At 41.9% G+C, this 14,132-nt stretch overlaps 1 protein-coding gene across 1 annotated transcript in view; it reads right to left on the bottom strand.

Moving 5' to 3' along the window:
* Nucleotides 1–14,132, bottom strand: part of camsap2b (calmodulin regulated spectrin-associated protein family, member 2b) — a 33,469-nt gene that overhangs the window by 17,233 nt on the left and 2,104 nt on the right. Inside the window, exons 2-4 of the mRNA XM_023405930.2 lie at nucleotides 10,605–10,864; nucleotides 3,095–3,274; nucleotides 1,863–1,949 (exon numbers count right to left, since the gene is read on the bottom strand). Coding sequence (XP_023261698.1) covers nucleotides 1,863–1,949; nucleotides 3,095–3,274; nucleotides 10,605–10,864 — 527 coding nt within the window. The remainder of the gene's footprint in view (nucleotides 1–1,862; nucleotides 1,950–3,094; nucleotides 3,275–10,604; nucleotides 10,865–14,132) is intronic.

Here is a 14,132-nt window from a genome sequence, read left to right as displayed (position 1 = left end):
AGTGCCGAACACTTGCAAAACTAATTTAAACTTTGTGTTTAGCCCTTAATAGCAAATGTCAAAGCACAACTGTGTCAATGCTCAGCACAAGATACAGTATCTTTAAAACCACGCAGGTTTACTCTATGACCGTTATGACTCTCGGCTATTTACACATGCAGCTAAATCAGAGTTTGAATCATTGTTTACCTTTTTCAGTTGGTACTAAATTGCAGGAAGTTTTTCCTACCCATTTCCATTTGTTGCAGGTGAATTTTATATGTGCCTGTGTAAACACGCTCACTGTGAGATAATTCTTTTTCCATTTTTTAACCTTTGCCCTTCTTTCACTGGTGTGGAGCACTGACCCGAAGCAGGGGTTGTGACCTGATAAGGCAGTGTGCTGTGGCTTCATGGTTAAGTGAGTGGCGGAGGGCGGTAGCTGACTGTGTGTTTGTCCCAGCAGACTGACTCGTTGTGTCACACGGACCTTACATAACTACGAGGCCTGCAGGATGACAACACTGTCTCTGTTTGTCACTGACTTTGTTTTGCTACAGCTGACAAAGTTCCCGAGTGTCTGTCTCCACATCTTCCACCCTGGTGTCATTTCTCCCTCATCCCTCTCTCTGATTATCCCTCCTCACTTTTCTTCTCTCTTTCTCCCTCTCTGTCTGTCACCCTTTCTCTCCTCCTCTGCCCTGCACATTTTTTTGTGTCCTCTAACAGCAGTGTCGCGACTCTTGCCAACATTTCTCTGCAGCTGGTCAGAGACTGAGCTCATCTGTTCCTCTGATTTACAGAGCGCTGTGCACTGTGCTCTATGTGTGTGTAGACACACATGTGGCTCGTATGGGAGTAGACATGCTCACGTCTTTGAGTAAAAGCAAGGAATATTTTAAAAAATCCATTATTATTAACAGATAGGAGGTGAAATAAAAACAAGAAGCAGAAAATGAGACTAAAAATAAAAGAAAATCAGAAAGACATTAAAGAAAGAAGTCCTGTTTTGGCTCTGTTTTCATTGTGAGTCAGCCTTCAAGGAATAGTTCAACATTTTGGGAAATGCACTCTTGCTGAGGGTTACGTAAGAGGATCAATACTACTGTCAAGTCGGTCCATCTCGTTCAGAGATGGAGCCAGGTGGCGATTAGCTTAGCCTAGCACAAACACTGGAAGCAGGAAGAAACAGTTACCCTGACCTACTGGCACCTCAGAGAAGGCTAACATGTTGTATCTCCTTTGTTTAATTTTTACACAAAATAAAATGTAAAAATGACCATTTGTGTTATTAGAGGAAGTTTGTACTGTAACTATTTGTTGGCGAACAACAGCCATTTGCAGTGACTTCCCTGAATCTTGTCAGAGTGAGTTTGCCAGCTTAGAAAACAAAATGTTAATTAAAAAAAATAGTTGATAGATAACACTACAGCAGATAGCTACAGTTTTTATATTTAGGTTTCTGTACTCATTAGCAGAGAGATAGTTGTTAATTTAGACAGCATTAAAGGTGTTGACAGATGGATTCTTGAACTTTGGTCGTAGCTGTTTCAGTTTTTTATGCTAAGCTAGGCCAGTCTCATGTTGGCTCTAGATTCATATATATTTATTTATTGCAGAGAGCTCTATAAGAAGATCAATTCCACTCTCATATCTGTCATATATGAAGCTATATATAGGTTTGCTGTTACCCCTGTTTCTAGTCTTTATGCTAAGCTAAACTTCCTGGCTGTGACTTCATATTTAGTGTACAGACATCTCCTCTAACTCGCCACAGGAAAGCGGAAAGCGTATTTTCAAAAATGTTAAACTGTTCCATCAAACAATCTTTTTTTTTGAATGACTGACGACTGAGAGGATGTTGTTATTGTCTGTGTTCTTACTTTGTGTGTTGCTGTGTTTGACTCCTGAAAGGCAGCCTCTCTCAGCTTCTGCTCCTCCACAAGGATATCCCTTAGGTGTTCATTCACCTGGGGAGAGAGAGAGAGAGAGAGAGAGAGAGAGAGAGAGAGAGAGAGAGAGAGAGAGAGAGAGAGAGAGAGAGAGGTCACATTTCACACAAGTATTTGTTGGACTCAGGCTGAATGGTGAGTTTGTGTTGGAGAGAGGAGAAACTTGAACATGAGTACATTAGGCTCCACACATCAAAGAAAAAACCTTTCACCACCACATGTGCCCATTAACTACTGATGCTAAATATTACTGTAACTCAATATACACTCAGCTGACTTCCGACTCAAGCACTATGTAAAAAGAACTTCAAAGATCACTATGTTTTCTTTTGTTTTTTACGATTACTGCTCTTCTGCCTTCAAAGGGCAAACTGTGTAAACAACAGTGATGCAACATTTTAGCCTCAGGTTGTCTGGTCCAGTCCCAGCCATGTCATGCTATGTCTTAGAACTACACACAATCCTCCATGTGTCTGTAAATAACTCCTACATGTGTAATTTACTGCCTTTGGATTGTAAAATGGAGCAGGAGACACTTGAGCTCAGTGAGGAATGTTAATAATGACTGAATGTTTAAATGATTCATTTATGCCACGTAGAGGCTTGCTTCATTATTTTAAACAAAGCAAAATGGGTTCAGCGTGACATTTTAAAACAACTGTGTCAAAATTCCCTTAAAATCTTCTGCAAGATCAGTGAAAGCTACTAAATAATCTGTAAGATGATGAAATAAACTACAGATGCAATCACAGAGACTTAGCTCATGCCCTCTTAAAGCTTACAGCCCACTTGAGGTTTGACTTTACCCCATCCAATCCTGATTTAGCACAACAGAAGAGGCTGGACTGTAGGTTGAGTCGGTCATCTCTTTGTAATCTCTCTGACAGGACTGCATGTGGTTGGTGCCAGTTCTTCATCTAGTTCTCTTGCAAACATATTAAAAACGATATTTGAACGAGCAGTGGACAAACTGAGCTCTGACACACTTTAGGGCTCCTCCTGTGTTTTTCATATCCAGAGTAAAACAAAGAACTGTGTGTCATATAATAAGTCGCCATTGCACTAGGCTCAAGGATGTGTACACTTGTTATCCTCTGCAAGGAGAAAGCACGTCTTTCTGGTTTTGTGTACACACGAATGACCTTCTGTGTGTTTATGTGTACCTTGTTAATCCAGGTGGTGATTGCATCCTCTGTGTCATAAGGCAGCTCCTGGATGTGTCCGTCACTGTGTGAGGGTTCAGCGGAGGAGTACCTGTTGATGCAGGACATCACCCTCTCCACGCTCACCATCTCCACTGTGTACGCCATCATCAGGGTGTCTATGAGCGCCAGATGGGAACTCTGTAGAAATACACAGCAGCAACAGACAGTTAAAAAAGATTAAAATACAGATCTAGAATTTCCTTTTACGTCCCCACTTTTTTTCCAAAAGCATCAAACTGAAAATTAAAGGCCTAACTTTATATTTCCACCTTCATGCTTCTCTGTGCTTCTGCACATGACACTGGCTGCTCAGCTGGCCTACAATTTCTTGCTATTTTTTTTGAAGTGCAGAGTTGCCCAAATTTGTAGAAACAGATGTTTTCATTCAACAAAGATTGAACACTGAAATGATCAGAAGTTTTGCTCTCTCGAAAAGAGAAAAGATGTGGCAAGTATTAACGCAGCTCCAAAAGGCATTTGAATCAGTTCACTTCACTTCTAAAAGAGAAGTCTGTCTGATATTACATTATCTACTCCAATTTAAGGATTCTTGGATACACAGAATTTGCTAGTGACACACACTGTATGCACAGCGAACCACCGGTCACAATCATTCTCCATCAGTTTTGTCATATAATCAAAGCAGGCCCCGCCCCCCCACCGGCTAGTCGTCGACCACAACCTGAAACTGAACGATGAACAGGAGAAAAACACAGAAAAGGAAGAGTTGGTTGCAAAAAGAAAAGCAACATCAGTTGCATGACATCTGTCATCTGATGAAAATTCATGTATTTTTTCATATCAGATTATGTATATATATATATATATTTTTTTTTAAAATTTATTTATTTATTTTAATAAAATAAAGGTACTGTGCAAGTTTTTGCTATGTAAGCAAAGACCTTGCATGTGGTGCGTTAATACTAGTTAGGCCTGGTCCTACTATCTACAATAAATCTATCATAAACCTTCAAACTTTGTCTTGTGATGTCAGCTGAGGAGGTTTTTGTGGACAGCAGGGAGTATCAAGTTTATCTTAGAGAAGCAAGGCTTCTGATCGCAGTCTCTCCCATCTCTCCTGGCTCACAACATTTAAAACCACTTATAACAATTACCTAAATTTGAGTGATTCGCTTCATGTGAATGGTTTTTCTAGATGTCAACACAAACATAAAGCTTGACATTCTCCTGGCCTTTCTAATCCCTTTCCAGGCCCGTCAGACCAACAGACCTCCCCTTCCCTGTCACACCACACTTCTACTCAAAAACATTTACACTCTCTGTGTGTTTGTATGTGTGTGTGTGTGTGTGTGTGTGTATGTGTGTGTGTGTGTGCGCGCCCGCTCGTGCTTACATCTGCTTACTTAAGCATCTATGTACGTGTCCAAGCTAACTGAGCAAACATCTAAAGTCAGGTGTTCCATGATTCAGGTGACCCAAACCAGCAGACACAAACAAGCAATGAGACCTTGTCCCACCAGAGCCTGTTCTTACAAGCACAGGCCTCTATTCATAACCACAGAGCCTCATGTAACAGCCAGTGTGACCAAGTGTTTCCCCAAGAAACGAACAACTGATCCAGTGCTGCAACTCTGGCCTGCTTCTGGTGCTCAGCGTCAGCACCACTACATGCTCCTCTGCCAGACTAAACAGACAACGTGTACAGAAGAACTGTGGTTGTTAGAAACAGTCAAGTGTCACATGATGTCATTAACTGCTCCTATATGCTTACATGTGATTAGATTCAATAAAAAACAAAGATAAAAACACAAACAAAGTGGCGATTGATTTGACATAAATATAATATATATATATATATTAATCATGTAGTCCATGGTGGTGTCTTCATATATGTATATTGTTCTGTCTGACCAACACCAAACAAAAGTCATTCAATTTATTGTGACAAAAACACAAAAGCAACCAAAGAATGTTTGATATTTCTGCTTGATTAATCAACTGTCAAAACTGCAGCTGATTTATTTTCTGTTGAGCAAATATGATCAATCAATCAGCTAAATAGAACTATACACAAGAACTATACTGACCCATGTAATGAGATATGCCGGTTAACACAGTCTGTGATATTGAATCTGTAGTAAACAGGATTGGTTGGTTAGGTGCTTGAACACATGAGCCTGATATTGAACTTTGTATGAAACAATCTGCAGACACTGTTTTGAATTCCAGTATCTTCAGGATATTGTCAGATATTTCACATTGCATGCATTCTCTTCCAGTAGCCGGTCTGGCCGACAGCTGGAATGACTGACAGAGAGAGAGAGAGGGAGACAGAGAGAGAGGGAGAAGCCAAGTAGCTTAGCCTGGAGCTGGAGATCCAGAAAACATGATTTTCATGAAAACCCACTGAGCCTTTTCTGTGATTGAAGCTTTTCTGAACTCATTTGCATAAATCTCCTCAATCTTTAATGTTCTTTAGAAGCTTGTGGAGGTGTGCGCATACACATGCGTGCGTTCAGAGCTCTGGGTGGTCAAGTATGACAAATCACTGTGTTCATTTATTTTTCATTAGCAGTTTTTGTAAATGAAAATCTGTTATTTGAACGTGGGAAAAACACATTTTAGAAACACCTGTCGTGATTTGTTTTGTCTATAGTATACAGTAAAAATGCATGCTTTGTAGATTTACTAAGGGACTGTGCAAAAATTTAAAATCTTTATGCTGAAGGCAGGGTAGTCAAAAAGCAGGAGACTATAATAGTAATAGTATAGTAGGGAAGTTACAGTAACTCCTCCATAAAACTACAACTTTTATTTTAGATTTCAGTTTGTGAACAGATTTAGAGGTGCAGGTAGTTAGATTGTTCAACTTAAGATAGATCCAGGCCAGCTGTTTCCACCTCCATTCTTTATGCTAAGCTAAGCTAGCCCCATACTTAATAACACAAACATTAGAATGGTATCAGTCTTGTTATCTATGGCCACGTTCAGAAAACCTCTGGCTCTGTGTGAAAAAAAAGAAGCAATCCTGTCATTCATTTGAACGGGGGCAATTTGATGACCACAGTATGGGTGCCATCACGGAAAGCTCTGGAAAAAAAATGTAGGGTAATCCGACAAAAACCAAGAACCAGGCTCATCTTTTGCTGCAAAGCAACGCAACGTCATCTGGGAGGGCTCTGAGGTGGCCAATCACATACATACATACATGGAAGGGCTCATTCCTGGAAGATTATGTTGTGACATGAAAGGCAGATTGCTACTGTTTATCCCACAATCACTGCGCTGAAGATTAAATAGTTGTAGATGTGATAACTTTCCAGAGTTGTAAAATCCTGTCTTGGAGTATTATAAACCTCTTTTCAGTGTTTTGATGTCTGATAAGACTTCAAATCCATGGATCCGGTGCTAAAACTCGGCTAGATTGTATTTCATTATCTCACTAGTACCTGAAGCAACAGACCCGCACCAACGCAGCCTCTTGAGTTGTTCTAACGCAGGGCTGCTTTCAGTCTGAATGTGCAAAAAAAATGTCAAACTGTTCCTTTGATAACACTTGCATTTTTAAAACATAAGATTCAACTCCTCTCCCAACCCCAATCAGGGTTAGCGGTTAGGGTTAACCCTAACCCTAACCCTTACAATCCCCAAGTGAAAAGAAAATGTTTACATCATTGTAGTCTGTGTCACTGTTTCCTTATTGCACTGTTTCTAATGGGACATTTCATTGAGCCCTAACATATGTGAATCTGCCTATGTGCATGTATGGGGAGCATATGCACATGTCGGCGTGCGCTCAAGAGAGAGAGAAGACAACATTCAGACAGTAAATGGAGCCACTGCTTACATATCTACAGACTGCTCTTATATCCATTGGAAAAAAAACACTACTGTTGACACTACAGCATGGATTTAAAAGCCATGTGCTGCCTATTATCCCTTCACAAAGACCTCTGGGGTGTGTGAGCGTGTGAGTGAGTGTGTGTGTGTGTGTGTGTGTGTGTGTCTGTGTGTGCGCACAAAGAAGCAACTCTAAACCACTCATGGTGACAGACACGCCTTATAAGGCTGTGGAAATGGCAGACACCATAATAAAGAGCTGTAAAGAGCTGCAGTACACTCATGCACGCCACCTAACAGGAGCATCAGTATTCATTCTCAGCAGTCTCCTACGGCTGCATTTGTGTGTGTGTGTGTGTGTGTGTGTGTGTGTGTGTGTGTGTGCGTGTGCGCGCCCTTGATCAAAGGCATCTATAGGAAAGAACAACACAGCTGAACAAACAGATAATCAAAGTAGCGTCTTTCACCACAAACATCACAAGTGTCTTTCCAGCGCAGGTACACACTTAGAAATGACCCACATCTGGGCGACACAAGGGTTTTTATTGCACGACTTTACACATCTGGCTCTTCGAAGATGTTAGTGTGTACTGACAGTTATGGTGCAATTGTCCCCCCGCCAAAAAAAAAAAAAAAAAGATAAATAAAGCAAAGACTTCCCTCGCTGTTTCTCTCACACACACATCCATGCAATTCTCAAAATCTTTCAGCGTTATTCGGCAGAAGGCGTTTAGATGAAGATTCCCGCCCCTCTGCAGGCAAATTCAATTACCACTCCGGCTCTCTCTCTCTCTCACTCTCTCTCCTCCGTCACTTTCTCGTCCTAGTGTTTTTACACATGGAGGGCAGTGCAGAGCCTGAGCATGTGCGAGACAGACAAAAAAAAAAAAAAAGAGTACGAGAAAAAAGAGGAAAGTAAAGCTAGAGAGGGACACACACAGGTCTTGTGCACACCACTGCTGGAGGTCTGATAGCTCTTTGGAGGTGTGTGTGCATGTGTGTGTTTGAAGGGGGAGTAACGGGGGGGTGGGGTGGGGGTGCACCAGACGTGCTTTGACTCATTGTGAGACCCCACCCTCCACAGTGCTGCAGTAGTGCACATCACGTCTTACTCCTCTCCTCTCCTCTCCATGCTCTCCGCTCTTCTCCTCCCCCATCGTCTCCCTTGTTCCCCCTTCTCCTCCCCTTTTTTCCAGATGGCCATGTTAACAGTGGGCCTTTTCCACTCGTTCTCTGGCACACACATGTCCTCACGCCCGCCAAAAAGGCAATACCTTATCCTCCCTCTCCTCTATATCTTTCGCTCCCACTCTTTGACAGCTCTTCCCCATCTCCCCCTTTCCATTCGTCCTCTTGTAGATTTCCACGCTCACACTTGCCTCCCTTCTTTTGCTCTACTTTCCTGCTTCCTCCTGGATCACAGCCAGATATCAGCCCCTAAACTCCATCTTCCCTGCTTTTCCCTTCTTCTTCTCTCCCTCTATATCCATTTGCTCTCTGACAAACTGCCACGCTCCTCCTCCTCCTCCTCCTCCCTGACATGAGTTATTCTTCTGTTGCACAGTATTTGGAAAACCATGAGGTCATCATTTTCTCTGCAGATATACCATAACCCAAAATGAAAAGCCGGGGACTTAAGCATGACTGAAATGATCCTGCTGAGTCCACAAACACACACACACACACACACACACACACACACACACAGTTCCTCTACTTTGCAGAACCAATCTAATGACTTAAGAGAGACACGAGTAACAATAATAATTGACAGAGTTACAAATAGCCCGGCTGTGTGCTACACAAATGAAGGTCAGGAGCCTTAGGGAGCCAGTGAGCTATAGGCTCAATTTGTCTACTTAACACCATCACTAAAACTGTCCAGTAAATAACTTGGTATACACATTCACTTTCACAGGTGTGAAAGGACACGGGCTCATTAGGCGCAGCACTAAATAACCACCCATCACTCCCGCCTTCATGACATCCTCGATCAATGAAAGACGTAGTGAAGACAATCAACCGCAAACATAAAAATGCCCTTGACTAGTGACTTTCAATTATCCCCAGAAGCTGCAAAAGGAAAGAGCACAAGCACATAAAGATGTGTGGGCACTGGCAGGTTTGATGAAATATGCTTAAGCTTCAATTAAATATTCAGGAGATAACAATGTTCTGGTCTCATTTAATCCACAGAGATAGATTTGCATGAGACAGAGGCGGGCGCAGGAGAGGCTAAAAAAGAAAGGCCGTGACAGGAAGAGAAAGAAGCAAGGTGGAAAAGATATATACATATATATATATATATATGTGTAGAGAGAGAGAGTGACAAGAGAGTAGAGGAAAGAAAAGAGAGTGAGAGCAGGGGGGGGTGAGGGGTTGGTGCACTGCATTGCAGACACCTTTTGGCGTCAGCAGAAGTGCCCCGTCTCCAGCCATGCGTGCGCTCACCAGCATGTCTGCCACTGGCTCCCCCCTCTTTCATAACTAAAAAGCTCTTCTCACGTCCAGTAAAATGTGACAGTATTATGATATAGTGCCGCAACAATGAGCCAATTAATCAATTAGCCAATCAACAAGATATAATCGACAGTTGTGAAAATGGTCAGAGTCAATAAAACAAACAAACAAAATCCACCAAAAAGCCTCTCAAATGTGAGGATGTGCTGCTTGTCTCTGTTTAATATGATTGTAAAATGAATATCTTTGGGTTTTAGACAGCTGGTCAGACAAATGTCAAGACTTATTACGGGAATCTTTCACTATTTTCTGACATCTTATGGACTAAATAACTAATCGTGTAATGAACAGAACAATCTATAATGACACAGCCTTATTATGCTCTTCCATACAGTCCTGGATCCAGTGTTGACAACATATTACAGGAATATTTCTTGGTGGTGTGAGCTAAGACATGTTGCCCTGCGTCGTCTAATGACACAGAGGCCGAACAGTGAGTAATGGGTTGCTATAGGAAACCCGTCATTAGCGGTTGTTTTTCTCTCAACAGGACATATCTTGGCGAACAGTCTAACAGTAGGACACATGGAGCGGTACACACATACTGACACAAACACACTATCATATAACACACTTTTCCCCCATGAGAGGAAGATGCAGCAAAGCACAAAGCACAGAGGAAAATCCACTGCTGAAATTATTCATTTAATTGTTTGTTTGCCAACTATTTGAATTTGATTCGAGGTCATTTATTAAGCAAAAAAGCCAAACATTTCCCTGGTTCCAGCTTCTATGGTCTGTGCATTTGCCGCTTTTCTCTACAAATTTGACATATCTGGGTTTTGGACTGTTAGATGGTTAAATCAAGCATCTGAATTTGGAATCTGGGAAATTGTGAATCTTTTAGACAGTTAATGAAAATATTCCTCAGTCGTGTCGCCCTGGTTTATATGCTTGTGTGCTTACACATGTTACTAATGAACAGACTGAGATCTAACTGATCTCATCCCATTTCACACATCGTGTCTCTATGGTTACTTCTATATGTGTTTGTAAGTGTGAACGAGTACATTTAAGGGCAGTACAAAAATCTGTATACTGAAAAAGCATATAGTAAATAAATGCTAAAGTTCACACATACAAAACATAAATTAGGATGAACTCTAAAATGAAAAAGCGGCAGAAAATTACAATATCTAAAGCTCACCATGTGTATAGGTGTGCTGGTCAGGTCTCTCTCCGTGACCAGTCGGTCCTGGTCCGTGACATACAGGCCTTTCTGGGCCAGGGCCTGGATGACGGCGTTGTGTCCCAGTAAAGGTTTGACGGCATCACTGCGGAGGATCAGGCTCCCCGCCCGGCAGTAGAGCTCTGCAGACTGGAGCAGGCAGGCCACCGGAGGCTTCAGGTGCTCCTGGTTGTACTGGTCCCTGTAGAAAGGCTCAACCAGCTCCTCTGGTATCGCATCTGAGAAGGGAGAAAGACACAGAACAGCAGAGAGGAAATAGGTTAGGTCTAGTTTCGTCCTCCAGCACCATCACTGCTGAGACAAAAAAAAAAATAGCTTAAAGGCCTTTTGTTGTTGTTGCTGTGGCTTCCCTACATTGTAGCTTTCACGGCCACAGCAAGCTCAAAGCTTGTTGTCCATGTCACACACACACACCAAGACAAAGTGGTACACGCAACAAAACATCCAGAACAACTTCACTGAAAGGAACATTTTCAGTGAGACAGAGAGGGACATTAGCTGCTACCAGCCATAAGTTTAGTTTGTGTTGAGAGGAAGTGTTCACTGATACAAAAATAAGCACATCAATGTCACGTGTGTTTGTTGATGCTTATGTTCCTCTGGATCCAAACAGGACAGGCACAATGCCACAGTGTGTCTGTGTGTGTGTGTGTGTGTGTGTGTGTGTGTGTGTGTGTGTGTGTGAAGTTCAATGTAGCCTGTATGTGTGTTGGTGGAAGTGTATGTTACAGAGCATGGAGCACCTTCTAATCCTGTTACCTCATCCAGTAAATCTGATTTGAAGGAAATAGCTGGACAGAAAAACCCACACAGCTACACCTCCAGGTCTCATTCATCTTTCTTTCTTCCTCTTTTCATCGTACTATGTTGTTGTTAACCACATGTTGTGACTCAGTGTTACACTATACTAGTCATCAGTCTGTCACTGAATGATATACATACTGTATCTATGCACCTCTAGTCAGACGAGGGCCTTGTATAGGAATGTGCATGTGTGTGTAAGGTGACACACTTTTAAAAGGCTGTGTGCTGCAGTATGAGTGTGTATTCCTGGTGCGTGGGGTCGTTTCCTCTCTGAATCACACTGAGGGAAACAAAGGACACTAAAGGAACCTTTCTTAAAGGTACAGGCTTTTTGTTCTCTAACCCCCTGAATAGAAGCAAAACAGCTCCACACAAACATAATGAAATCAAATATTTAAAGCTCAGTCAGATCAGAAAGAACATCCATTAAAGTTGTGATCAAACCTCAGCAGTTTTCCAGTGGCTATGGTTACAGCAGCCAATGACAATACAAATTTGACGACTAAAGCGCAGTGTGAGAGGTAACTGTGGTATTTTTGTTAGAAATTTTGTTAAAGTCCACATACTCTTTCAAAAGTCATCACTCAGAAACTATTCTCAAGGATACAAGCGTTCTTTTCAGATAAAGGCAGTATTGCATTTTCATTTGAACGTTTTTAAGTGTTTCATCAGATGACCTTAGAAGTTAATGAAATCATGTAAATGACATTTAAAACAAAAAAAAAAAAAGCACGGACAGCAGGTTTTTGGAGAGTTCATGAAAATCTGCTTCGTCAAGTGAAAAACCCTCTCCTTTGTGTTGGCCATCAAAGAGGAAACAGACAGGAAGTAGCTGCCACAGGAAGTCCAGGCACAGAGAAGACTGCTCCCCTGGAGACCCCCGGGATCACAGCTCAGCATACACAACCTCACGGTCAGCAGTGTTTATCTTTGCTGGTTTACAGCTCTTAAAAAAAGACATTCAGTTAGTGAGTTGCCAGCTGGTAAGTTCTTACAGAAATTAGATTATTATTTGATCAGCTGTGACTTATATGCGGTACGGACATGGTGTTGGTTCAGTCTTCAATGGAAATAGTGCTGATCTCATACTTGATATACATGATTATCATGTGGAGTCAATCATTTTTATATCATTTCTGTGGTTCAGTGTCTTGCTCAAGGATGCTAAGTTAGACGTGTTCTCAGGGGAAGCGGGGAATTGAACCACCAAACAATTATTTTCTAGCTCTCTATCACTTTAACAAAATTCGCTCGTCACACTCCCAAACGATCTTTCTTAGAATCTGCAACATGATGGCTCGTGGCAAATTCATCCATGCTCCGTGTATCCAGCGTTTATCTATTCTGCCACTCTACAGGCCGTGTACTGTATGTTAGTGTGTATGCTAGTGGACAGCTTGAGCTAGCAGAACGTACCATAACATATACAACACTGAGCAAACCGCCATGAAAATCACCGCACAGCCATCAGCTGATCAAAGCATGGAAAGTGCCTGTACTTCAGGGAAGGAGACTGATGACCAAAATATTCCCGCACTGCTTGAATGCGTCTGGGGGGTGGGGGTGGGGTTGCAATCTCAAGGTTATTATCAATCTTCAGCTAATGGAACTAGCCTAACTTTTACCGCAGGCATGATTACTTGATCATGATTGGACCAAAATAGTCATGTGGTTCCGTGTTCTGTCATCGCGATACAAGACTGTGGATGTTTGTATCGCGGTTCTGGTCTCGGTTTTTCAGAATTGTTAGACCTCTAGTTGGTAAGATCTGAATGATACAACCGCATCCATCCAGAATCATTGTGGTGTCTGTTCGGTACTCGACAACATGATACGACTCTTTGTAAACTCACAAGCCAAGGACTAAAAGGACAAATAGTTTAATGTCTATGATGGAAAGTATCTAATATCACCTTATGTCGAGATCTTTGAGCAGTCATTTTAAATTCAAACTCACCCACATGCAATTTGTCAAAGATCCTTTTAAGTGTCAGATTTTGTCATAATTTTCACGTGTTAGATTTGATTACATATTAATTTTATAACCACAAATTGCTGCTGAGTGCCGACGCTGAGGTAAACTGCCGACCAGTGACAAGTAACTACCAGTTACATTAGTCCCTGCAGAGAAATCAATGCTGTTCGTGCGTTGATTTTTAACAATACTTAAATTCATTCGGCTATAAGCAGTTAGCAATTTCAAGCTTTTGTAAAAATCTGTTGGTCCTTTGCTGCCACTTTGAGTTCATACAATGGAGCCCCATCAGGTCAAAAGTGAGGAGACAGTAAAGCTGTGCTCTGACATTCATTACACACCCACTCACAAAACATACAGATGCACTCTCACACTCTTTTTAGCTCATGTATTATCAGTCCACCTTCAAAAGCATGTAGTTGTATACCTAATGTTGTTTCTTTTCTTTTTTTTCTTTTTTTTATAACCCTGATGTTTTAGCACAAATGTGCATATGCAAACCCATCTCTCTAAAGTTTCAGGGCAAACTTCCAGCTGATGAGAAAGTTTTTACATCTGAGCAACACCAGATTCAAACCATCGCTCATCCGTCCAAACTAGGCCAAACAAGGCTCTGAGGACTGGTTATGAATTGGGCCACAGTTCTCGGCGGCGCTGAGAGCTGAAACTGTGTCACCGAAGGGATGGGGGGGGGGGGGGGGGGGGGG

The sequence above is a fragment of the Seriola lalandi genome, unplaced genomic scaffold (genome assembly GCF_002814215.2).
Source record: "Seriola lalandi dorsalis isolate HSWRI2012SDOR001 ecotype SW California unplaced genomic scaffold, Sedor1 jcf7180002054290, whole genome shotgun sequence".
NCBI lineage: Eukaryota > Metazoa > Chordata > Actinopteri > Carangiformes > Carangidae > Seriola > Seriola lalandi.
Note: the sequence above shows the minus strand (reverse complement) of the source record. Positions and strands in the feature narration are given on the sequence as shown.